We start from the raw sequence: 24,739 nt of genomic DNA on the forward strand, positions 1-24,739 counted from the left end.
TGTTATTTGGGTGATGTGATGTTTCATCTCTGTTGTTTAACATGCACAACCTCAATAAAAAAATATTTAATAAAAAAAAAAAAAAGAAAATGGAAAAAGGTATATAAAAAAAATAACATAAAAAAAATTGACATTTCACAATGAAAATTATTTTTATTAATGAATATTTATCTTGTGGATATTCATTGATGTAAGGTATACATTGAACAAAAGTTATTCTACATAAAAAATTATAATTAAAATAAATGGATATTATAATATCCATTTTGAGTTCATACATATATTCATTTAAACAGAACATTCATTTAACAGTTACAATAACACAAAAGAAAAATAATGTTATATTCACCCAATAGCCAACCATGTGGCATGTCGCCATGTTCAAATGATGTAAATAATGCTGATTGTTTGAGAATGTGGAAATCATGGCATGAACCTGGAAATCCTGACCGCACAGCCCAAAGGTTAAGGTTGGCATCATACACGGCCTGAACAAACAGTGAATGGAAGTTTTTTCAATTCCTGTATTGCTCCCCCCTACAGATGGTGATTTTAGAGCTATATAGGTGCAAACGATTGCACCAAGACAGTAGGGATACCAGTTACTTGATAAAATGGGGAATTTACTGTGTACCATTCATGCACATTCCTGGGCACAAAAATAAATGTATTAAGATGTTTCAAAATAGATTTTAAAACAATCCTTAGATGTCTGCAAAATGAAGGCTGGTTCATGCCCACCACAGCACTAGAGACTGCCTGAAATGACCCGGTTGCCAGGAAATGCAAAACAGCCAATAATTTCAACAATTCAGGGATTGCCCTTGTTCTTCTTGTTCTAGGATCAATGTCATTTTGTATCAGGGCATAAAGATTGATTATACTCTCCCTATTAATCCTAAATCTTTGCTTAATCTCCTTATCTGACAATGCTTGTAGTCCACACCGGGGTAGAAAAACTCTTGGCACTCATTGGCATCTCCGTAAAGGGCATATTACCATCAGCAAGACGATTTTCATGGCCCCTTGCCAAAGAAATAGCAGCCAACAATAAAAAATATTCCATCTTAAATGGAGTAAATGCAATGTCCTCCACAGTGGATATGGAGAACTTTTGAGGTCATAATAGTAGGAGAATATTAGGTTCTCCTATGGCGCAAAATAATGATAAATATTAAATTTGTCGATCATTCAGTCGATTTGCTTAAAATATGACCTAAAAAGCGCTTTTAAAAGCTTCATTTGGCGCACACGTGCGCCTTGTCGAAATATAATAGAGTGGGAGAGTTGTTCGTCGTATTTGCTTTTTTGGGGGGGTTTAATAAATAGGAGAAAATTTACAACGGCGTATTTATAGGCTCAAATGTAGGAGAATTGATAAATGATAAATGGAGCCCTTAATGTGTGCTGATCCTTAACACTTACCTCCTTTAAAAATGTCTCAATATTGAACCAATGCACAGCTACACAAGCAGTTAAAAGATCGACAGATACATCATCCACTGGACAAATCTCAGCTGGGGAAACACTAAAGAAAATTTATAGTAGTGTACACAGTAACTTGTACACATTAAGTGTCCACAGTACAGATAAGGAATATTAAGAAAAGTAGTAAGTGAAAAATGTATCTAAAAAAAGTAAATAAATATATAAAAAGTTGTTTTTGTCTTAGCAGGTTAGGAGGAGACTTTGAAGAAGAAGAAATATGTGTGTGTGTATATATATATATATATATATATATATATATATATATATATATATATATAAATATACACACACATATGTACATATACACACAAACACACCTATACAGCTCTGGAAAAAAAGAGTCCACTGAAAAATGATAAGTCTCTCTGGTTTTACAATTTATAGGTATGTGTTTGAGTAAAATGAACATCTTTGTTTGATTCTATAAGCAACTGAGATTTCTCCCAAACAAAAATGTTGTCATTTAGAGCATTTATTTGCAGAAAATTACAACAAAGATGCAGGGTTTTCAGACCTTGAATAATGCAAAGAAAACAAGCTCATGTTCATTTTTAAACAAAACATTACTAATGTTTTAACTTAGCAAGAGTTCAGATATCAAAATTAAAAAAGAATGGCAAATGGCCGCTAGGTTAAAGTGCATGGTGAAGAGTCCTTTTCATCCTCTGATGGTCTGTCGCTTTGTTGTCCCCAATGTCTGCTGCTTGACGTTGTTCTTATGAACTGAAAAAACTGAAATTTTAAGGATGGAATCAAACTGATGTACTCTGTATCCCTCTGACAGTAAAGCCAGAATTTATCCCTTCTTTTCCTCACTAAAAACTTTTCTTTTCAACTATTTTGGCATGGTGAATAGTTATTTTTTTATTCCAATTACTTTTGAGGTACTACTACCACTGTTTTTGCCATCCAGGATGTCCTGTCCTATTGCGAGAGGATAGTGATGATCACAGTAGCGGTTTTTATATGTTTCCTCATTGAATAAAATTTGGTTCAGGTGATCACCTAATCAGTACCTCATTAGTTAGGATGAGGTGTGCCTGTTTTGGAATTTAACAGACACAGACACTGGAATGGCTGCACAAATATAGAGATGCTGATTTCTGAAAAAAATAGAGTGGTTTCTTAATTTTTTTTCAGAGCAGTATGTGTGTGTATAAAATATATATAGATAGAGAGAGAGATACACGCACACACATATATATATATATACATATGTACATACTTACATTTAAGCACTTTTTTACTAGTGCTTGCAACTTAAGACTGCATCAAATTATTTCTTTGAAACTTCACAGTTTTTGGTAGCAAGCACACTGACCGAAAAGTGGAAATTAGTCTACAAACACACACAGTCTGCACACATGAGAGAGAGAGAGAGAGAGAGAAAAAGAGAGAGAAAGAAAAAGAGAAGAAAAAAAAGAGAGAGATAGAAGAAAAAGAGGGAGAGAAAATGAGAGAAAGAAAAAAAAGATAGGGAGAAAGAGAGAGAGAGAATTAGAAAGAGACAAAGAGAGAGAGAATGAGAATGAGAAAGAGAGAGACAAAGAGAGTGAGAAAGAGAGAGAAAAGAAGTGAAAAAGGAGAGAGAGAAAAGGAGAGAGAAAAATAGAGAGAAAGGAAAAAAGAAAGAGAGAAAAAGAGAATAAGAGAGAAAAGGAGATAGAGAGAGAAAAAAGAGAAAGAGAGAAAGAGAGAGAGAGAGAAAGAGAAAGAGAGAGAAAATTGTGTGCTCCCCTCTAGGTGGCAAGCATACAGGAGCGGGCACACATCCCAAAATTGTGTGCAAACATGTCAGCATGGGTAGTCTTGATACATCTGCTTAACAACTACATACAATATTTATTTTAATATTTCTATGTCTTAATATTATATCCCTATATATTTATATTTCTTGTTTGAGTAAAGAAAATAAATAAAATAAGTTTACTTATTTTTATCAAATTGCATATTTCATATTAATAATAATAATTAAATTTAACTCACATATAGTTGAGGTTAGGAATGCCTTTATCTGATGTTTTTGCCTCTTCTATTTGAGCCTCACTGATGTCTATCCCAATAACGTTTTTAAAATAAGGAACCAATATCCTGGAGTTTTGTCCTGTCCCACAACCAACATCCACTGCTAATTCATAAGGTTTTGTTAGCTATTAAAGAGATAGAGAGATCCATATGTGACAAAATAGAACATTCACTTTTAATGTATTACTATTGTGGAATGTATTTTGCTCACTTGGTATTATTTGCTAAAAAGCATTCAGGGTCAGCAATGCACTACTGGGAGCTAGCTGGTGATTGGTGGTTACACAAATATAAGTTTTGTCATTAGCTCACCAAATGCATTCAGCTAGGTCCCAGTAGTGCATTGTTTTTTAGCTGACTAAATTAACTGATGGAAAGTATATAATAAATACTCATTAAGTAAAAGCTAAATTAATATGGAAAAGCAACCCCCTAAACTGGAGAGGTAGGCCAATATCTGTAGGTGCCCCCGGAATTCCTGGATGGATAACTCGGCATAAGTTAGGGGCAACCCTTATTGACAGAGTCTACAAGTACAAAAAAAAATCCAAAGAATGAAGTAACAAAACAAAACAAAACGCAATGTGTTTTGACCTGAAAACAGGCCTTTTCACACTTATGCTTTAAAAAAACAGACTGCGCACATTTTAAATTCTCGAGCAACCAATCAGAATCAAGATGTGAACGTCACTCACATTCCTACTGGATAACGCTACTACAGCTCTAAAAAAGACCTGATTGGGGACTACTTGGCTTTACCCATTCCCGAGTTCCATGGATTTAGCTAACCAATCAGTAATAGAGCTATAATTGTAAAGAAAATCAAGTGTTTCTTGAGCCTTTAAAGGGACATAAAAGAGCCACATTTTCTTTCATGATTCAGATAGAGCATGCGATTTTAACCCCTTAATGACCAGACCATTTTTCAATTTTCTTACCCTTAATGACAATGGTTACTTTTACATTTCTGCAGTGTTTGGGTTTAGCTGTAATTTTCCTCTTACTCATTTACTGTAACCACACATATTATATACAGTTTTTCTCGCCATTAAATGAACTTTCTAAAGATACCATTGTTTTCATCATATCTTATAATTTACTATAATTGTTTTTTTATAAAATATGATGAAAAAATGGAAAAAAACACACAAAAATCTATTATACATCTACAACCACCAAAAACACCCATGCTAAATAGTTTCAGATTTTTGTCCCGAGTTTATAAATACCCAATGTTTATATGCCCCTTCCTTTTTTTGCAAGTTATAGGGCAATACTTACAGTAGCACGTTGCTATTTCCAAACAATTTTTTTTTTCAAAACTAGCAATAGTTACATTGGAACAGTAATATCTGTCAGGAATCACTGAAAAACCCTTCACATGTATATATTTTTAAAAAGAAGACAACCTAAGGTATTAAACTTGGGGTATTTTGACTCTTATCATGCAACCATTTTACCACCAATCAATGCCAAAGTTTTAAAAGAAAAAAAATAAGTGGTGAATTTTTGACAAAATAGCAATTTAAGAATACATGTACTGAGAATGTTAAGGGTTACTGCCAAATAACACCCCAATATGTGTTTAGCAACATCTCCTGAGTACAGTGATACCACCCATGTATAGGTGTGTCGGGTTCTCTGGGGGCTAAAAGGCCTTATTTTTAGGGTGCGTATTCCAGTTTTCCAACTTGAAATTTTCACATCTGTCATCATGCACCCATGTCCTATTTGGAACATTTCTGAAGCCGGCCAATGCAATTTACCCCTAACAAACCATATATGTTTGAAAAGTAGACACCCTAGGGTATTTCAAATGGTGGTATTTTAACACTTTCCATGCACTAATTCAACCACCAGTCTTTGTCAAACTTTTGAGTAGTCATTTTTTTGTGTTATTTTTCATACGCATTGTACTTTAGGCATGGATTCTCAATTCCTGTTATGTGTTACTGTCAAAAAACCCTCAATATGTGTTCAACAACATCTCCTGAGTACAGTGATAGCACGCATGTATAGGTGTGTCGGGTTCTCTGGGGGCTAAAAGGCCTTATTTTAAGAATGCACATTCCAGTTTTCCAACTTGAAATTTTCACATCTGTCATCATGCACCCATGACCTATTTGGAAAATTTCTGAAGCCGGCCAATGCAATTTACCCCCAACAAACCTTATTTTTGAAAAGTAGACACCATAGGATATTTCAAATTGTGGTATTTTTTTTTTTTTTTAATGAAAAAAAGTTTTTTATTGATTTTTCAACATTTTACAAATATAAAATCAGACCAACCGTGTTACAATTTCAATTGATTTACAATTCTTTGTGTTACTAAATAATATGATTAAAGGTATATAACAAAAAGACCACCACATAGCAGACAATAAGTAATAAGTAGATGTGCTTAACGCGACCGTTAGTTGACAGTCCTGTCCCCAGAGGACTCTTTAATGCTCCATTTAGACCCTCTCAGGAGGAGGACCCGGCTCAGCATTCATGACCTTAAGTTCTAGCCCCTTACCCCAGGAAAATTGGATTCAACTCTTAAAGAGGGGAGAGGGGGATGTGTTGTGACCCACCCAGACTAGCTGGGCAGGAGCGGAAGTGGCAGGGGCCAGACTCATATCTCCTTTCCTAGCCTCACTTAGCTCTTCTATCTATTTCTAGCCTCGGTATACATTATCCAGGGCTCCCACATTAGTAGAAACTGTTCTTTTCTATCTAGAATATCTGCGGAGGCGCTGCTCATTTGGTAATAATAGTCAACTTTATTCTTGATTATCAAAAAAGAGGGTACTGTGGTCTTCCAATATCTTGCTATAGTTAGCCTGGTTACAGTGCAAATCAGCGCTACTAATTTGTTTGCATTTCTGGATAGATTTGATATAGGCTCGTGTAACAGTGCCTGGGAAGGAGTTAAGTTAATTTGCCTATCTAGGATTTCACTTAGGAGCTCTGATGTTAGGGACCATATGCGTGATACATGACAGCAGTTCCACCACATATGTGCATATGTGCCGCTTTCATTACAGCCACGTAAACAACTTGTGTTCGCGTGCGCTGCGTGGATTCTCGATGGGTGGAAGTACTATCTGTAAGCTACCTTGAGAAAGTTTTCCTTCAAATGCGCACAAATAGAGAAGGAAGTACCAGATTTCAAAATATCGCACCACTTTTCAGCGGTCCATATAATATTGAACTCTCCCATTTTATCATAAATGGTAGTTTATTAAGTTTGGATGGGGTATTAAATAGGATATATAAGTTAGAGATCGCCCCTCTCATTCGTTCAGTGGCCAAACAGAGTCTCTCTAAATAAGAACTAACAGTTAGCTGATTTTGTCCTATAACTTCATCTACTCTCGCTCTTAGTTGCAGGTAATGAAACCAACTCTCTCTTCCTTGTTTATTTAAATCGGCATATTGTTGGAATGTGAATAGCTTGGTGCCTTCCAGGGCATCTGCAATGCGGTACAGGCCCTTGTTAGCCCACTTTTCCTGTGTAGTTAGGTCATAATGGGTAGATAATGTCACTAGGGGGGTCGCCTTCGACCCTTTGGGTATCAAAGTGTATTTGGTTGTTAGTGTTTCCCACAGTGCCAGTGTGTGTGTTATAGTAATAAAGCTTCTCCATTTAGGGGGCCTATCTTTTTTAGCAGTCCACAACAATTTATAAATGGGGTGTATCTTCATCATATCTGATTCTATTTGAACCCATTGAATTCTATCTAGGTGGTTATGCCACAGAGAGGACTGTGCCAACCTGGCCGCGTAATAGTACGCCGTCAGGTCTGGCATTCCCATCCCCCCTCCTGTTTTATGTCTGAGAAGTGTTTGTTTATTAACTCTGGATCTTCGGTATTTCCAAATGAACGCTACCATGTCTTTTTGTGTTTTCCGTAACACAGTGGTGGAAACGTTTATAGGTAGTGAACGAAAGAGATACAAAATTTTGGGTAGAACCGTCATCTTAATTGATGTCAACCTGCCATATAAAGAGATGTTTAGTTTGTTCCACCTTGATAGTAAAGTTTTAATATGAGTGAACATAGGTGTGTAGTTCAGTTTGTAAAGATGGTCCAGGTTGTTCGGGATTATGATACCCAAATACTTTATGCCCTTGTCAGCCCAATTAAAATCAAAATTCAGGATCAATAATTTTTTGGTATGTTCTGGGAGATGTGTACTGATTGCCTCGTACTTATCATTGTTAATCTTGTATCCCGAGATGTTAGCGAATCTATTAATCGTGGAGTATACTAGAGGGAGGGAGATCATGGGCTTAGTAATTGACAAAATTACGTCATCTGCGAATAGACTGATCTTATGTTCCCTGTCGCCTATCTTAATGCCATTAATATCTACATTTTGCCTGATGCTTGTTGCCAGCGGTTCAATGCATAGGGCGAACAGCAATGGTGATAATGGGCACCCCTGTCTGGTTCCATTAAGAATTTTTATAGGTGAGGATTTATAGCCCGCTATTCTGATGAAGGCGGAAGGGTGGGAGTATATTGCCGAAATTGCTGTACAAAAATTTCCCCTAAAGCCCATATTTTTTAGCACTGCGGCGAGGTAATCCCAATTTACACGATCAAATGCCTTCTCTGCGTCCAATGAAAGAAACAGAGAAGGCACATTTTGTTTGGAAGCATAGTCCACAAGATCGATAATTTTCCGAATGTTATCTGGGGCCTCTCTATTACGGATAAAGCCCACCTGATCTTGATGGATGAGCTTTGGAAGAATGTCATTTAGTCTAGTTGCTAAGATTTTTGTAAATAACTTAATATCTAGATTAATCAGGGAGATAGGCCTATAATTTTTACAGTGTTGTTTACATTTCCCAGGTTTAGGGATTACCGATATACGAGCCTCAAGAAGTTCCTTGGGTATAGTCCCCCCCTCTAGTATATGGTTGAAACTCTCAACTAATATGGGGCCAAGATCCTGTGCAAACGTTTTATAGAAAATACCTGAGTACCCATCGGGGCCTGGCGCCTTACCCATCTTTAAATTTCGTATCGCTAAATTCACTTCATGGATAGTTATTGGCGAATTTAGCTTATCTAGGTCTTCTGTTGCTATTTTGGGTAAGTTACAATCCTGTAGGAATGCATTTGTATCCCTATCTATTGTGATAGGATTTTTGGATGGGGGCAGGGCATAAAGTTTCTGGTAATACTGGGCAAAAGTGTCAGCAATGATCTGTGGATGGTTTGAGATCTGCCCATTTGTCATTTGAATTTGTGGTACTGTGGATGTCCTAGTCATTTCTTTTAATTTAAATGCTAACAGTTTATCAGGTTTGTTGGCTTGTATGAAGTATTGAGTATCAATCAGTTTTAGGGACCTGGTAGCCTCCTTTAGGGACCTGGTAGCTTTAATGTTTTGTCATCTAGTGATAGCTGGTGCTGTGATTGCAGGTGTTTAATCTCGCTTCTAGTACTTTCTAGCTGAGTCAAATACGCTTTATTCTGTTTGTTAGATTCTTTTATTAGAATTCCCCTGGCAAAGGCTTTTAAAGCTCCCCAAATATACAAGGGGTTAGATACTGAGTTTTGATTAAGTGTTAAAAAGTGAGAAATTTCTGTCTGCAAATTTTGCGTAAATAATTTATCTCTGAGCAAAGTTGGGTTTATAGTCCAGCTTCTGCCCCTATAAGGGTCAAGTAAGCCACTTAATTTTGTTAGTACTACGTTGTGATCCGACCATGTGGTTGGTATAATATCTGAGGCTAATATCAAAGGGGACATAGTCTGGCTAACCAGAATATAGTCTATTCTTGAGTAAACATTGTGTGAGGTGGAGTAGAATGAATAATCTCTTGTTTTTGGGTTTATATATCTCCAGCTATCTACAAGATTATGGTCAAGAATAAAATCAAACAGAAGCTTCTTGGAACTTTGAGATGGAGATGTGCGTGGGATCGCTGACTTGTCTAGTTCAATATTGGCTACTAAATTGAAGTCTCCCCCTATGATTAAGCGAGATTTTTTCCATGTGGTTAGCATCATTCCTAACTTAGACAAAAATGGGGCCTGAGATTCATTAGGGGCATATATATTTCCCAATATAACATGTGTGTCGTGTATCCTGCCCTTAACTATAATGTATCTCCCAGCCTTGTCAATAATTACCTCGTCCTCCTTAAAATTTAGCTCTGAATGGACCAGAATGGAAACACCGCATTTCTTGGATTGGCAGGTGGCATGAAATTGTGTGGGGTAATTTCTATCCCAATTTTTAGGGGTTTTTATTTTTGTAAAATGGGTTTCCTGCAATAGAATGATGTGGGCTTTCATAGATTTATATGTGTCTAAGGCTTTACGTCTCTTGATGTGGGAGTGTAACCCTCGAACATTATGTGTGACTATATTTAAAGACATTTCCTACCTACGTGTACAGTGAGAGAGTGAGTAAAGAAAAATAAAGAAGACTCCTGAAACACAGGTAAAGAAGCTTACCACTCGTTGGCTGGCCGGGACCCCCTCCCTGTATGAAAGTAGAGCTGTCAAGTCTGTCTCGTGGAACACATAGCTGCTGTAACATACCTCTATGTAATATATGACATGCTAAGATGAGAAAATATGTAACGGTTAGTCTGAACAATAACAAATCAATGAACAACTGACCTTGTTCGGTCCGAACTTGGATCTTTGATCCAGGAATGCAATATGACATAGCAATAACAAATAAAATAAAGAAACTAGCAAACATAAATAACTAATACAACAAAAGAAACTTCGGGCATACATTATTGGCATATTGAATGCCTATTACCTCGGTGATATAACCAAAACAACTTTGACTCTGGATAAGGGTGAGCCCTATGATTCTGGACTTATAACAATAATCTAACTATTTAGAAACATTAAGTCCAGGTCAAGAGTCATTTCATTTCTTTCGGGCTTGTTCTCAGAATTTAAGCCCCCCTTAGTGGTGATATTTCCCTTTAGGGAACGTGCAGAATTATAGTCATAGCTTGGGAATTATTTCTGCATGTCAGGTTGGGCTCTCCGGTTCTTGATTTCTCTTCTTAGCCTTCCCATTTTTAAGCACCGGTGTCCAGGTGCGGCTCAAAGCTTTCCTTTGCGGCTTGGGAGACTGTGATGGTGACTGTGATGATTTCTCAATATGGAGCTTGTTTAAAATTGATTGTCCCTCATCAATTGTGGCACAAGAGTATGTTGTTTTGTCCACTGTAAAGGACAACTTGAAGGGGAATCCCCATCTGTATTTAATTTGGGCGTTAGCCAGGGCTGCTACTATCGGCTTGAATTCTCTTCTCTTCTTCAGAGTGATAGGGGAGAGATCCGCAAATATTTGAATTTTATGGTCCTCATAAGTGATCTCTGGAACTCCCCGCACTGCTTGCATAATTCTATCTTTAATATGGTAATAGTGAAGTTTTGTTATCACATCTCTGTGGGCCCCTGGTGTTGGAGGCTTAACTAAGGCTCGGTGAACTCTGTCCATAAGAAGGAAAGATGCATCTTCCTCTGATAATATTTGTTGGAAGATTTGTGTAATAACGTCTTGAAGGTTATTATATTTTTCAGGTAAGTTGCGTATGCGAATGTTCGATCTCCGAGATCGGTTTTCCAGATCTTCCAGGTGGTCCTCCAGTTTTTGTATTTGCGCTTGTTGTGCGCTCACTGTTGCTTGTAACTCTGGGATCTCCTCTATTAAGTCATCGACTTTATCCTCAATTGCTGAAGTTCTCTCACCAATGTCAGCAATCTCTTGTGTTAATTCTGAAAGGGCCGCTCTCATTTCTTCATGAAACATTTGTTTTATCTGCTTTAAGAGGGCCTCATTGGAGGAGGTTGATTTCTGGGATACAATGGGGGGGTCCTCCGTGTCTTCTTCTTGTTCCATTCGTTGAGATAGGTCTAGCATAGCCTGTTTCTTTTTCTGTTGTGACTTGGAAAGGCACTCTTTAACCGATTGCGTGCGGCTTTTCATCTTCTAGATGTATCTTCCCAAAGCAGGGAGTGTTGGTTGGTGCTGAGGTTTCCGTGCTTTTGAGAACCTATCGCTCTGATAGCTACGTAGCAGCCCTGGGAGCCTTAATCTTTCAGAGAGCCACTCTGCCCCTTGACTTTACACAGACATGCCCGAAGTAATTTCATCTAGATCATTTAAGCATTTATTATATCCATTAGTGCTTGAGAGTAGGGGGAGTTTGGCATATAAAAAACAATCTTTCCTGATAGGGTGAGATGAGTTTGGGCCTGCAGTAATCACCTCTCTTGTTTTCCCTGTCGCCTCAGTTGCTGTGGGCTAAAGGATGAGAGAGCAGCGGGTGGAATCAGCCCTTATAAGTAATAAATCACCCTATCCAGAGTCCATTTATGTGATGTAGATCATCCAGGAAAGAGTATAGAAAGTCTCTATTTTCTGGGTTCAGTTAATTTTCAGTTAGCACTCACCTCCCCTGGGGAGTCTGTCCTCACAGGACCATCACGGGCAGGGGATTTTGGATATGACCCACCAGCAGGCTAACTGGCAGGAAAGGGGTGAGGAGGGAGTGCTATTTTTTCACAAGTAATTAACAGTGTAATGTAGCTGGTGAAGGCAGGCAAAATGTATGTGGTATGCTGCAGACTTGTGAGGCATTTTCAGGTCTCTCTCTTTGCTTAATTGCAGCTGAATGTAATGTCTTACATACCCCCAACAAGTCTCTTATAATGTCCCAGATGTCCAGAAAGTATTTGTGTGTTAAGATGTCAGAGAGTGCTTAGATGCGTACCTTGAAAATGGCGGTTCGCGCCAAATTCCGTTTTTTCCCTGCTTTCCTTTTACATTGATTGCAGCAGTTCCTGTTGATTAATTGGGGGTAATTGTTCACTGTGTATCTTAGTCGTGGCCGGTATTATGGCCTCAGTCATGTTTGAAGGCCTCCGGTGCAACTTTCCGGTCCGGAGTAGGCCGCAGCCCCGGACTCTCCTAGTTTTCTTCTGGAGCTCAGGTCCGGATCGGATTCCGACTTCCAAAATTTTGCGGTTTGCAAGCTGAGTTCGAGTGTCCAGGCTGAGGGTACTACTCTGTGCTTAGTAATAGCCTTTCAGGTCTATATAGATCACTTTTTGCCAGTTTAAAAAACTTTTTCTCTCAGGAGCTCTTCAAAAGCACTGCTGCATCGATGGCTGGCTAGCTCCGCTCAAATTGTGGTATTTTAACACTTTCCATGGACTAATTCAACCACCAGTCTTTGAAAAAACTTTTGGGTAGTTATTTTTTTGTGTTATTTTGTATACACATTGTACTTTAGGCATGGATTTTCCATTCCTGTTATGTGTTACTGCCAAAAATCACCTCAATATGTGTTCAACAATATCCTCTGAGCACAGTGATACCCATGAATAGGTTTGTTTGGTTCTCAGGGCGCTAAATGGCCTTATTTTTAGGGGGCACATTCCAGTTCTTAAACTTGAAATTTTCACATCTGTCCTCATGCACCCATGTCCTATTTGGAACATTTCTGAAGCCGGCCAATGTAATTTACCCCCCAACAAACCATATATTTTTTAAAAGTAGACACCCTAGGGTATTTCAAATGCTGGTATTTTAACACTTTCCATGCACTAATTCAACCACCAGTCTTTGTCAAACTTTTGGGTAGTCATTTTTTTGTGTTATTTTTCATACACATTGTATTTTAGGCATGGATTCTCAATTCCTGTTATGTGTTACTGCCAAAAAAACCTCAATATGTGTTCAACAACATCTCCTGAGTACAGTGATACTACCCATGTATAGGTGTGTCAGGATCTCTGGGGGCTAAAAGGCCTTATTTTTTGAATGCGCATTCCAGTTTTTCAACTTGAAATTTTCACATCTGTCATCATGCACCCATGTCCTATTTGGAACATTTCTGAAGCCGGCCAACGCAATTTACCCCCAACAAACCTTATTTTTGAAAAGTAGACACCATAGGATATCTCAAATGGTGGTATTATAACACTTTCCATGCACTATTTCAACCACCAGTCTTTGAAAAACTTTTGGGTAGTCATTTGTTGTGTTATTTTTCATACACATTGTATTTTAGGCATGGATTCTCAATTCCTGTTATGTGTTACTGCCAAAAAACACCTCAATAATATGTGTTCAACTACATCTCCTGAGTACAGTGATACCACCCACGTATAGGTGTGTTGGGTTCTCTGTGGGTTAAAAGGCCTTATTTTTAGAGGGCGCATTCCAGTTTTCCAACTTGAAATTTTCACATCTGTCATCATGCACCCATGTCCTATTTGGAACATTTTTGAAGCCAGGTATTGTAATTTACCCCCAACAAACCATATTTTTTTTTAAAGTAGACACCCTAGGGTATTTCAAATGCTGGTATTTTTACACTTTGCATGCACTAATTCAACCACCAGTCTTTGTCAGACTTTTGGGTACTCATTTTTTTTGTGTTATTTGTCATACTCATTGTACTTTAGGCATGGATTCTCAATTCCTGTTATGTGTTACTGCCAAAAAACACCTCAATAAAGTGTTCATGGGTTTGTTTGTTTGGTTCTCAGGGGGCTAAAAGGCCTTATTTTTAGGGGCGCATTCCAGTTTTCCAACTTGAAATTTTCACATCTGTCATCATGCACCCATATCCTATTTTGAACATTTCTGAATCCGGCCAATGTAAGTACACATTGTACTTTAGGCATGGATTCTCAATTCCTGTTATGTGTTACTGCCAAAAAACACCTCAACCGCCAGTCTTTGGAGGAAGTGTGTGGTGGTATTTTTTATTTTTACACACAGATTGCTTTTTGGCTGTGATTTTGGAGAACTTGGTAAAAGTTATTGCAAGAAAACAGTCCAGGTTGTTTTCTGTAAGACCTCCTGAGTACACCTATGCCCCCAATGCATAGGTTTGCCAGTAATTTGGGAAGGTTCTGTTACAATTTTATGACTTGCCATTTTAGTTAAAAGTAAGAGTATTTCTTCTGATAGGCCTATCTTTAGTTTGGGGCCAAGCGCATACCTCAGGTCTATTTATTGGCATGAAAGCGTATATATTTGAAATGTAGACACCACAAGGTATTGTATATGGAGAGCTTTGATGCATTTGATGGAATCGTTTTAGCCAAAAAAAATGGAGACAGTGTATGGTGGTAATTTTTGAATTTTCGGTTTTACACACATACTGCTTTATGACTATACTTTAGGAGAGCCTGTTGTAAGTTATTGCAAAAAAACACTCCAGGTTGTTTTCTGTAAGACCTCCTGAGTACACCTATGAACCCCATGCATAGGTTTACCAGGATTTTGGGAAGGTTCTGTTAGAATTTTATGACTTTTAGTTAAAAGTGAGAGTATTTCTTCTGATAGGCCTATATTTAGTTTGACACCAATCGCATACCCCAGGTCTATTTATTGGCATGAAAGTGTATATATTTGAAATGTTGACACCCCAAGGTATTGTATATGGAGTGCTTTGATGCCTTTGATGGAACCGTTTTAGCCAAAAAAATTGGAGACATTGTATGGTGGTAATTTTTCAATTTTCAGTTTTACACACACACTTCTTTATGACTATGATTTAGGAGAGCCTGTTGTAAGAGTTATTGCAAAGAAAAACACTTCAGATTGTTTTATGCAAGCCCCCCTGAGTACACCCATAACCCCCATGCATAGGTTTATTAAAAAAAAAAAAATTTAGAACTTGCCCATAAAAATAGAACAGTAAGGGGGCGGAGCCAGCACTCACAGGAGATGGCTGCACGTTTGTGAGCTCTAGTCTCCCTTAAGGGCTAAATCAATTTAAATGTGAGTGTGCCTGGCTAAACTGAACTGCTAAGAAGTCTTAATAAGCCTATTTATCAACCCGGATTGACACCTGCCCGGTCATACAACACAACAGTAAGGAGACAGCATTTTATTACACCGCGGCCTGCGGCCTGTATCGCATCCAAACGTCACATGAAGGAGACGCTGCTTACCGCTGATCGCGGACAGAGGAGAAAGCTGCTAGACAGACTGCGAAAAAAAAAAAACTTGGGAAAGTGATCGCAGTGGTAAGCGGGTGTCTGTCGTCTGTGGTGGGTGCCTTTCTGTGGGCATGCTGTACTCGTGTGAGGCCCCGGGACGGGAAGCACTAAATTTAATAGATGGCCGCCATTAGCCACAGTGAACAGGAGCATATGGCCACATACAATAATGAACATTGAGCCTGCTATAAGGGGACAGCAGTAAATATAACAACAAAGCAAGAGATATGCTTGGCATTGGTTAATGTGAATTATGCCGACCATTTAATAAAAAATATATCCCACTGACGCATGGTGCGCATTCCTGGACACATACGTTTAGCCTAAGAAGGAAGGAAGGGTAACAAACAATACACCCTGGCCCCAGACTCACAGCTGGTGATAAATGCATGTTTTGCAGAGGACAAGAGACATTGACATTAGCGACAAGAGTGGCAGATCTAGCTTAATCAATCTGCCAGCAGTTAATTGATACTGTATTTTATCCTTTCTATCAAGATATCAAGTACCGATCTCTTTTACACAGGAGTTAAAATGTCTCCCAAAAAGGGAGGCAAGCCGGACAAAGGCGCTAAAAAACAGACAACAACAAATCCTTCAGTAAATAATTTTTTCAAGCACATAGATACACCTGGGAAAGTGCTAACAGCTACAAGCGATGCCAGAGGGGATGCTTCCTCTGCCTCATCTGAATCTGAGGGAGAGAGTTCAGAACATGCCATTTCAGTTCCTAGAGCCCTGTTGAATTCCTTACCCTCAAAAAAGGACTTTTCCAACCTAATTGGCCAAGTTAAACAATGCATCAGGGAGGAAATCTCTGAGAATAAAAAGGAGCTTTCAGATATGGGCCAGAGAGTAGAAAAATTAGAAGACAACAATGTCCTCACCGATTCCAACATACTCTTTCTCAGGTCTAAGGTGGCCTCTCAAGATGAGCAACTTTTACAAATGGAGAACAAGCTAGATGACTTGGAAAACCGCAGTCGTCGCAGTAACATTCGAATCAGAGGAATCCCAGAGACTATCCTATCAAGAGATCTGGAAGACTACCTACAAGGTTTGTTCACTCTTGTCTTGGGAGTAGACCCAGAAGCCACTATAGCACTGGATAGGTTCCACCGGGCCTTGCGAGAGAAACCTCTGGGCGACCAGCCCCCAAGAGATGTTATTGTCAAGATCACTAGTTATCAAATCAGAAAATAAGATTGAAATCCAGCACTCAGACCCAAGGTGTGTGCAAGCTAGCACAGGATCACTGCAAGGATCCAAACAGTATCCAAAATCTTCAAAGAATGCAGCAGCACCACTTCTCATATAAAAAGTTCCTTTATTAAACACATAGTAGGAGCAGGTAAAATAGAACGACGTTTCGGGTGGTTATCCCTTAGTCATGTTCACATGTGAACATGACTAAGGGATAACCACCCGAAACGTCGTTCTATTTTACCTGCTCCTACTATGTGTTTAATAAAGGAACTTTTTATATGAGAAGTGGTGCTGCTGCATTCTTTGAAGATTTTAGTTATCAAATCAAAGAGGAGATAATGAAAAAAGCTCGACAGAAATTTCCTCTTAAGTTCAGGGCTGACTCCATTCAATTATTTGAAGATTTAACTCCAAGAACATTGCAGAAGAGACGTGAATTTAGATTCTTTACCACCACACTGAGACAACGTAATATCCCATACAGATGGGGCCACCCTTTTAATCTGCAAATCCCATGGAAGGGAAGAAGATTAATATGCAATACAACAGAGGATATACAGAAGGTCTGTAAGGACCTGGAAATCACCACCATGCCTCAGCAAGATGAGATTCGTGAAGGAAGAGGGGAGAGACTCTATACTGCCCCACCTCTACCACAGAGAACGGAGTGGAAGAGAGTCCCAGCAAAGTTGGTCAATAAAGACATTCAAAAAGTGGACTCTGCTGCAACTTCAGGAAAGTGAACTTTCTCTCTTTCTTTCTGTTGTGGGACTGAATTTAATTAAGTCCATGGGGTGAGGGTTGCAGCTGATGCAGCAATATTTGTGATCTGGGGGTCGTCTGCACTGGCCCACTCTGTGAATTAAAGGAGGGGTGGGCCGGGGCAAGATGATCTCACAGAAGGAATTTTGGTGGGGTACAGCCACACTGATTGACGGACAAGAGTCCTTGTAGACGAAGAGAGGTGAGACATGCCGCGTAAATAAGGTATGATTATTGCCTTTGAATTGAGTAGAACCTACATTGTAATGTAAATATTTGAATACTGTAATGGTAGGGCTCACATGTTTCTTTGAATGTAATGTATGGATGTCTAAATTGTTTAGTCTGCAAATCGAGATGTAACATATCTTATGTCTAAATGTTCCCAGGCACACACACTAAGCAACACTCAGGGTGCACCACTGTGCAAGCTTGAGGTAATATCTATTTCATGCCCAATAGGGGTTTTGTGTTCTCCCCTTAAAAGAATGCTAGTTATAGCTCTTTTCATTTGCACCAGTTGTGCACTACCTATCTTGTTTGAATTTTATTTTGTTTATTTTTTTAGCTACTGCCGTGAGGGCCACTTCAATTTCAGACATGTAAGCTGGGCTAAATATCACTGTAAATCATTTATAACATTGCCATATAGCTTAGGACTATCAAAACATAGCTTCAACACTCTGGATGACAGAAACTAACACACCCAGTATACATATAATCACTCCAAATGTAAAAGGTTTCAATTGCCCTAATAAACGGAATATGGCTATCAGAGACCTGTTTAGGAGAGGAGGGAAAATCCTCTTACTGCAGGAAACGCATTTTAAGACGGGTAAGATACCTAGGTTTCTTTCAACTCAATACCCGCAACATTTCCACAGTACGAACTCCACCAAAAAAATTAACGGGGTTAGCATTTTGGTGCACAAATCAATTCCATTTAAACTCCAAAAAATTGATAAGGATAAGGAGGGGAGATTCTTGGGAATTATGGGCCTGATGTTTGGTAGACCTATGACTATTGTCAATTTATACGCTCCCAATGTGAGGCAGGACCATTTTGTTTCACAAATCTCAGATAGGATTACAGTCCTAGCCAAAGGCCCCTTAATTGTCGCTGGAGATCTTAATACCCCTCTCGAACCTGACCTAGACAGCTCTAACCCCACTGTTCGACAGAACCAAAAAATGCTTCATTCTATATGGAAAGACATTAGAGCTTTGACACTACATGATACATGGTGCTACACCCATCCGCAAACTAGAGATTACACCTTCTTTTCAAACCCACAAAAAAGTTACTCAAGACTAGATTACATTCTAGTAGATCATCTTGCGCTTTCATTAGTTAAATATGTAAATATCAAACATACAGTATGGTCAGACCACTCTTTAGTGGAATGTGAGATGGCATGGCCTTCTGCCCCCATCAAGCCTTTTACATGGCGTCTTGACAATGTACTGTTAGCTGACTCAAAAGTGGTAGAATCATTCGCGGAGTATCTAGATAGCTATTTTACTATTAATAACACACCAGACATTAACCCCGCGATAGTGTGGGAAGCACATAAAGCTTATATCAGAGGCGAATTTATCAAATTACAAGCATATAAACGCAAACAAGCCCTTGCAGAATATGTTAAATTAGCACAAGAGGTATCTGAGGCTGATATGTCATTGAAACTACATCCTAGGGACCAGGAACTGGCTAGGATTCTACAAAATAAAAGAGAAAATCTAAACAAGCACTTGCAACTCGAGTCACAGAGAAGTCAATTGCACATACAACAAAAATACTATGGTGAGGGAAATAGATCGGGGAAGCTATTAGCTAGAGCATTAAAGCAGCAACGCACAAACTCCTACATTCACTCACTCAAATCACCACATAACACTAATATTGAGGACACAAAATCCATTGGGGACTCCTTCAGGAAGTTCTATCACAGATTATATAATTTGTTTCCCAACAGAGTGCCAAATAGTCACCAGTCAGAATGCGAAAGATATTTAGAGGGTATAAATCTCCCTAAACTCACAGAAGATGAAAGCAGGGTATTGGATGCACAGATTTCCAGTAAGGAGATAATAGAAGCTATTAAAGAACTGAAACCGGACAAGGCCCCAGGACCAGACGGTCTCAGTAATAGGTATTACAAAGTTTTCAAGACCCAACTCATCCCACATTTACTTACCCTTTTCAATCAAATATCTGAAACTGTAGTTTTCCCTGATACAATGCTACAGGCCCATATCTCGGTACTCCCTAAACCCGGCAAAAAGCCAGAGACCCCAGCTAATTTCAGGCCAATCTCCTTGTTAAATGTAGATATTAAATTATATTCCAAAATAATAGCAAATAGGATAAATAAAGTTCTCCCAAAACTAATACATCACGACCAAGTTGGCTTTGTCCCAGAGAGAGAGGCCAAAGATAATATTGGAAAAGTATTAAACTTAATGGATTACATTAAAAAATTCAAAATTCCTGCAATTTACCTATCAACTGATGCTGAAAAAGCATTTGATAGATTAGATTGGACCTTTTTATTAACAACCCTTCAAAAATTCGGCTTCCCCAAAAAAATGATTTCAAAATTTTTTGCCCTATATTCTACCCCATCGGCCCAGATACGGGTTAATGGGACTCTGTCGGATCACCTCGAAATCAGGAATGGGACGAGGCAGGGCTGCCCGCTCTCCCCCATCCTTTTTATACTATCATTAGAACCATTGGCCACAAAATTATGTGAACAATCGGGAATAAAGGGTATTACTATACAAGACCAAACTTATAAGTTGGCAATGTTCGCTGACGATATTCTCCTGACAATAGCTGAACCATTACTTTCTCTTCCACACATCCAAAATGAATTGGAGACATATGGGGCAGTGTCAAATTTCTTGATAAATATTAACAAATCGGAATTATATCCGATAAACCTTGCAGACTCAGAAGTATTAGAAATTAAACATATGTTCCCCTATAAAATTCAGAGTCAAGCATTAAAATATTTGGGGATATTCTTGACACAGGACCCTATTTCCCTACGGAAACTAAATTATGGCCGATTGCTAGGGGAATTCGAACATTTGGCATCTTCTTGGCTTCCGAAAAAACATATTTCATGGCTGGGCAGAATTGCTGCTGCCAAAATGACATTATTACCAAAAGCACTGTATGTCATGCAAGCATTGCCCATATCGGGAGTGACAGCAGACATCAGCAAGTTGCAAGTGATTATAGACACTTATATTTGGGATAGGAAACCCCCGCGCCTAGCTAAGAATACGCTTTACAGGCACAGGGAAGAAGGGGGATTGGGGGTCCCTAATTTGCACTTTTATAAATTGGCGATTGCCGCAAATAAGGTAGTAGAATGGTGCAGACAGGGGGGCAACTCTTATAAGAGAAGTGTCCATCTAGAATCTCAACTGCTGGGGTCTCACACATAGGTGGGATCTGTTGGGCTCCTCAAAAACCACCTATAGAAAAAATTGAAGCTTACCCGATTATCAAGGAAACCTAGTCTGACTGGTTAAAATTACGTAACAAACACAAACACATAACATCCATTTACTCCCCTCTAACAATACTTGATCCAAATGAGGAACTCCTGCATGGTTGGCCAGGGAAGAAATTAAAAGTAGATCAAGCATCTAAACTGTTAGATTATATCCCTATATATTTGTTATTAGAAAAGGGAAGATTAGCGCAGAGAGACGCCCTACTGACACAAGGTTATACTTTTTTCCAATCCTGGTTGAGATACCATCAGGTACGTCATTTCTTAACTATGCACAAAAGCAAGCAAGATTTGCTCAGGCCACTCACGATATTTGAAAATTTATGCATATCGCGCCAACACCCTAAGGGGGTGATCTCCACAATGTATAGGACCGTCCTTAAGTCAAGTCTTCCGGCCAAACCGAATTACATATCTAAATGGGAGGCTGAAATGGGCAGGAGGTTTTCTTGTAAACAGTGGGATACATGGTTTCAGGCAACAGCCAAATCAGCACACTCATCAACAGCACTTGAAACAAATACCAAAATCCTCACTAGGTGGTACCTAACGCCCGGCAAACTAAAACACATGTTTAAAAATGCCAGTGGCAGATGCTGGAGGGGTTGTGGGCAGGAAGGTACTATGTACCACATATGGTGGGAATGTAGAGTAATACACACATTTTGGGTACAAATACATAACCAGATTTGCAAAACTATTGGAATTGATTGGACACTGTCACCTGAGGGTATCTTGTTCAATGCTAACTCTGAGATCTCATGTAGGATTAGGAGAAGCCTCTATCAAATACTAATAAACGCAGCAAAAAGGCTCATAGCAAGATCATGGAAGAAGGCACATGCACCTACACTTAGTAATTGGTATGATCTAGTGAAGCACACCTTAATATTACAGGGAGTGCAGAATTATTAGGCAAATGAGTATTTTGACCACATCATCCTCTTTATGCATGTTGTCTTACTCCAAGCTGTATAGGCTTGAAAGCCTACTACCAATTAAGCATATTAGGTGATGTGCATCTCTGTAATGAGAAGGGGTGTGGTCTAATGACATCAACACCCTATATCAGGTGTGCATAATTATTAGGCAACTTCCTTTCCTTTGGCAAAATGGGTCAAAAGAAGGACTTGACAGGCTCAGAAAAGTCAAAAATAGTGAGATATCTTGCAGAGGGATGCAGCACTCTTAAAATTGCAAAGCTTCTGAAGCGTGATCATCGAACAATCAAGCGTTTCATTCAAAATAGTCAACAGGGTCGCAAGAAGCGTGTGGAAAAACCAAGGCGCAAAATAACTGCCCATGAACTGAGAAAAGTCAAGCGTGCAGCTGCCAAGATGCCACTTGCCACCAGTTTGGCCATATTTCAGAGCTGCAACATCACTGGAGTGCCCAAAAGCACAAGGTGTGCAATACTCAGAGACATGGCCAAGGTAAGAAAGGCTGAAAGACGACCACCACTGAACAAGACACACAAGCTGAAACGTCAAGACTGGGCCAAGAAATATCTCAAGACTGATTTTTCTAAGGTTTTATGGACTGATGAAATGAGAGTGAGTCTTGATGGGCCAGATGGATGGGCCCGTGGCTGGATTGGTAAAGGGCAGAGAGCTCCAGTCCGACTCAGACGCCAGCAAGGTGGAGGTGGAGTACTGGTTTGGGCTGGTATCATTAAGGATGAGCTTATGGGGCCTTTTCGGGTTGAGGATGGAGTCAAGCTCAACTCCCAGTCCTACTGCCAGTTTCTGGAAGACACCTTCTTCAAGCAGTGGTACAGGAAGAAGTCTGCATCCTTCAAGAAAAACATGATTTTCATGCAGGACAATGCTCCATCACACGCGTCCAAGTACTCCACAGCGTGGCTGGCAAGAAAGGGTATAAAAGAAGAAAATCTAATGACATGGCCTCCTTGTTCACCTGATCTGGACCCCATTGAGAACCTGTGGTCCATCATCAAATGTAAGATTTACAAGGAGGGAAAACAGTACACCTCTCTGAACAGTGTCTGGGAGGCTGTGGTTGCTGCTGCACGCAATGTTGATGGTGAACAGATCAAAACACTGACAGAATCCATGGATTGCAGGCTTTTGAGTGTCCTTGCAAAGAAAGGTGGCTATATTGGTCACTGATTTGTTTTCGTTTTGTTTTTGAATGTCAGAAATGTATATTTGTGAATGTTGAGATGTTATATTGGTTTCACTGGTAAAAATAAATAATTGAAATGGGTATATATTTGTTTTTTTTTAAGCTGCCTAATAATTATGCACAGTAATAGTCACCTGCACACACAGATATCCCCCTAAAATAGCTAAAACTAAAAACAAACTAAAAACTACTTCCAAAAATATTCAGCTTTGATATTAATGAGTTTTTTGGGTTCATTGAGAACATGGTTGTTGTTCAATAATAAAATTAATCCTCAAAAATACAACTTGCCTAATAATTCTGCACTCCCTGTAGAGAGGCTACATTATCTTAAAATAGGAAATTTGACTTTGTACCATGATATGTTATTTCTATGGGAACAGTACATTTATGGCTTAGAGGTGGTTGGCAGTTGATCTTTATTGAAGGTGTGAAAGATAGTACATAATATGTGGTATATATGTATTGGAAGGAAAATCAATATCGCCAAGAATAGTAGAGTATAGTGGCCCTCACGGTAGAAAATGTGTTAAGATTTGCAAATTTTTTTTGTTGTTACGCAGTTCTTCTAAATTTCTCAAGGTATAATGCAATAGGAATTTAAGATCACTGAACCTGGACTGGATAGAAGCTTATTGGACTTATATTCTACGCCATTTTCATGAGTGATATTCTGTGTAACCCGATGGGGTATATAATAATAACAAATATGGCTGTAGACTTGTTAACACCGCCAGGGATCCGGCTGGACATCATTGGCTATATGTAAACTTACCTTTAACGCACTGATCCAAGTCGTAACTTCATTGTCTGTGACACGTTGTTTAGGTTATTTAGCCTTGTATTTTTACAGTTTTTTATCTTGTAAGATCACTTTTTATTTTGTATGCTTATTATACTTGAATAAAGCTCTTTTGAAAACAAAAACAAAAAAATAGAACAGTAAAATGTAAAAGTCTGGAGAAGTAAAAGTAAAAAAAAATTAAAATAAATTAGGAACAGTAAATGTAATTTTTTTTAAAAATTTCACCAATGTATGGTAGCGTTTGAAGCAGTCACCAATGCAGAGTCCAGGTTGTCCAGGGCAATCAGGACAGTAGAATATAGTATCCTTTCTCAGCCCCCTTTTATAACAGACTCTGCATCTTTTTTGTGGTTTCTGCTGTGTCGTAGTATGGGGAATTTTAAAAATAAAGTGGGTAGCCCCAACTCTGCTTTCCCCCATCACCGCCCGGGGAGCAGGTGCATCTTGGTACAAAATCCCTGAAATGACCTGGAGCTGGAACTGCAAAAAAGTGAGTTTCATTTCAGGGTTTGCTTTTTTGTTCAACAAGAAAGCGTTGTAGGTTGCAATTTGCATTAGATAAATTGCAACCTTTTTCTACCAGGCCCTTGTCTTCCGCATAATTAGGTAGGGCTGAAGCAGCTGATCTGCCAGATCAACCCCACCCATATGATGGTTATAAGCCTTGATGCACACTGGCTTGCTTGTGACCTCAGCTCTGCCACATACAGAAACCTCCACAATCCTTTCAGTGTGGGTGGTGCTGAGAAGGTATACATCCTTCTTGTCTCTATATTTGA

The 24,739-nt window shown here is 38.9% G+C and overlaps 1 protein-coding gene across 1 annotated transcript in view; it reads right to left on the reverse strand.

Moving 5' to 3' along the window:
* LOC128645536 (putative methyltransferase DDB_G0268948) overlaps positions 1-24,739 on the reverse strand; it is a 105,510-nt gene that overhangs the window by 37,044 nt on the left and 43,727 nt on the right. The window contains exons 3-4 of the mRNA XM_053698580.1: positions 3,475-3,638; positions 1,426-1,528 (exon numbers count right to left, since the gene is read on the reverse strand). Of these exons, the coding sequence (XP_053554555.1) occupies positions 1,426-1,528; positions 3,475-3,638 (267 nt within the window). The remainder of the gene's footprint in view (positions 1-1,425; positions 1,529-3,474; positions 3,639-24,739) is intronic.

This window comes from Bombina bombina, chromosome 1 (assembly GCF_027579735.1).
Source record: "Bombina bombina isolate aBomBom1 chromosome 1, aBomBom1.pri, whole genome shotgun sequence".
NCBI lineage: Eukaryota > Metazoa > Chordata > Amphibia > Anura > Bombinatoridae > Bombina > Bombina bombina.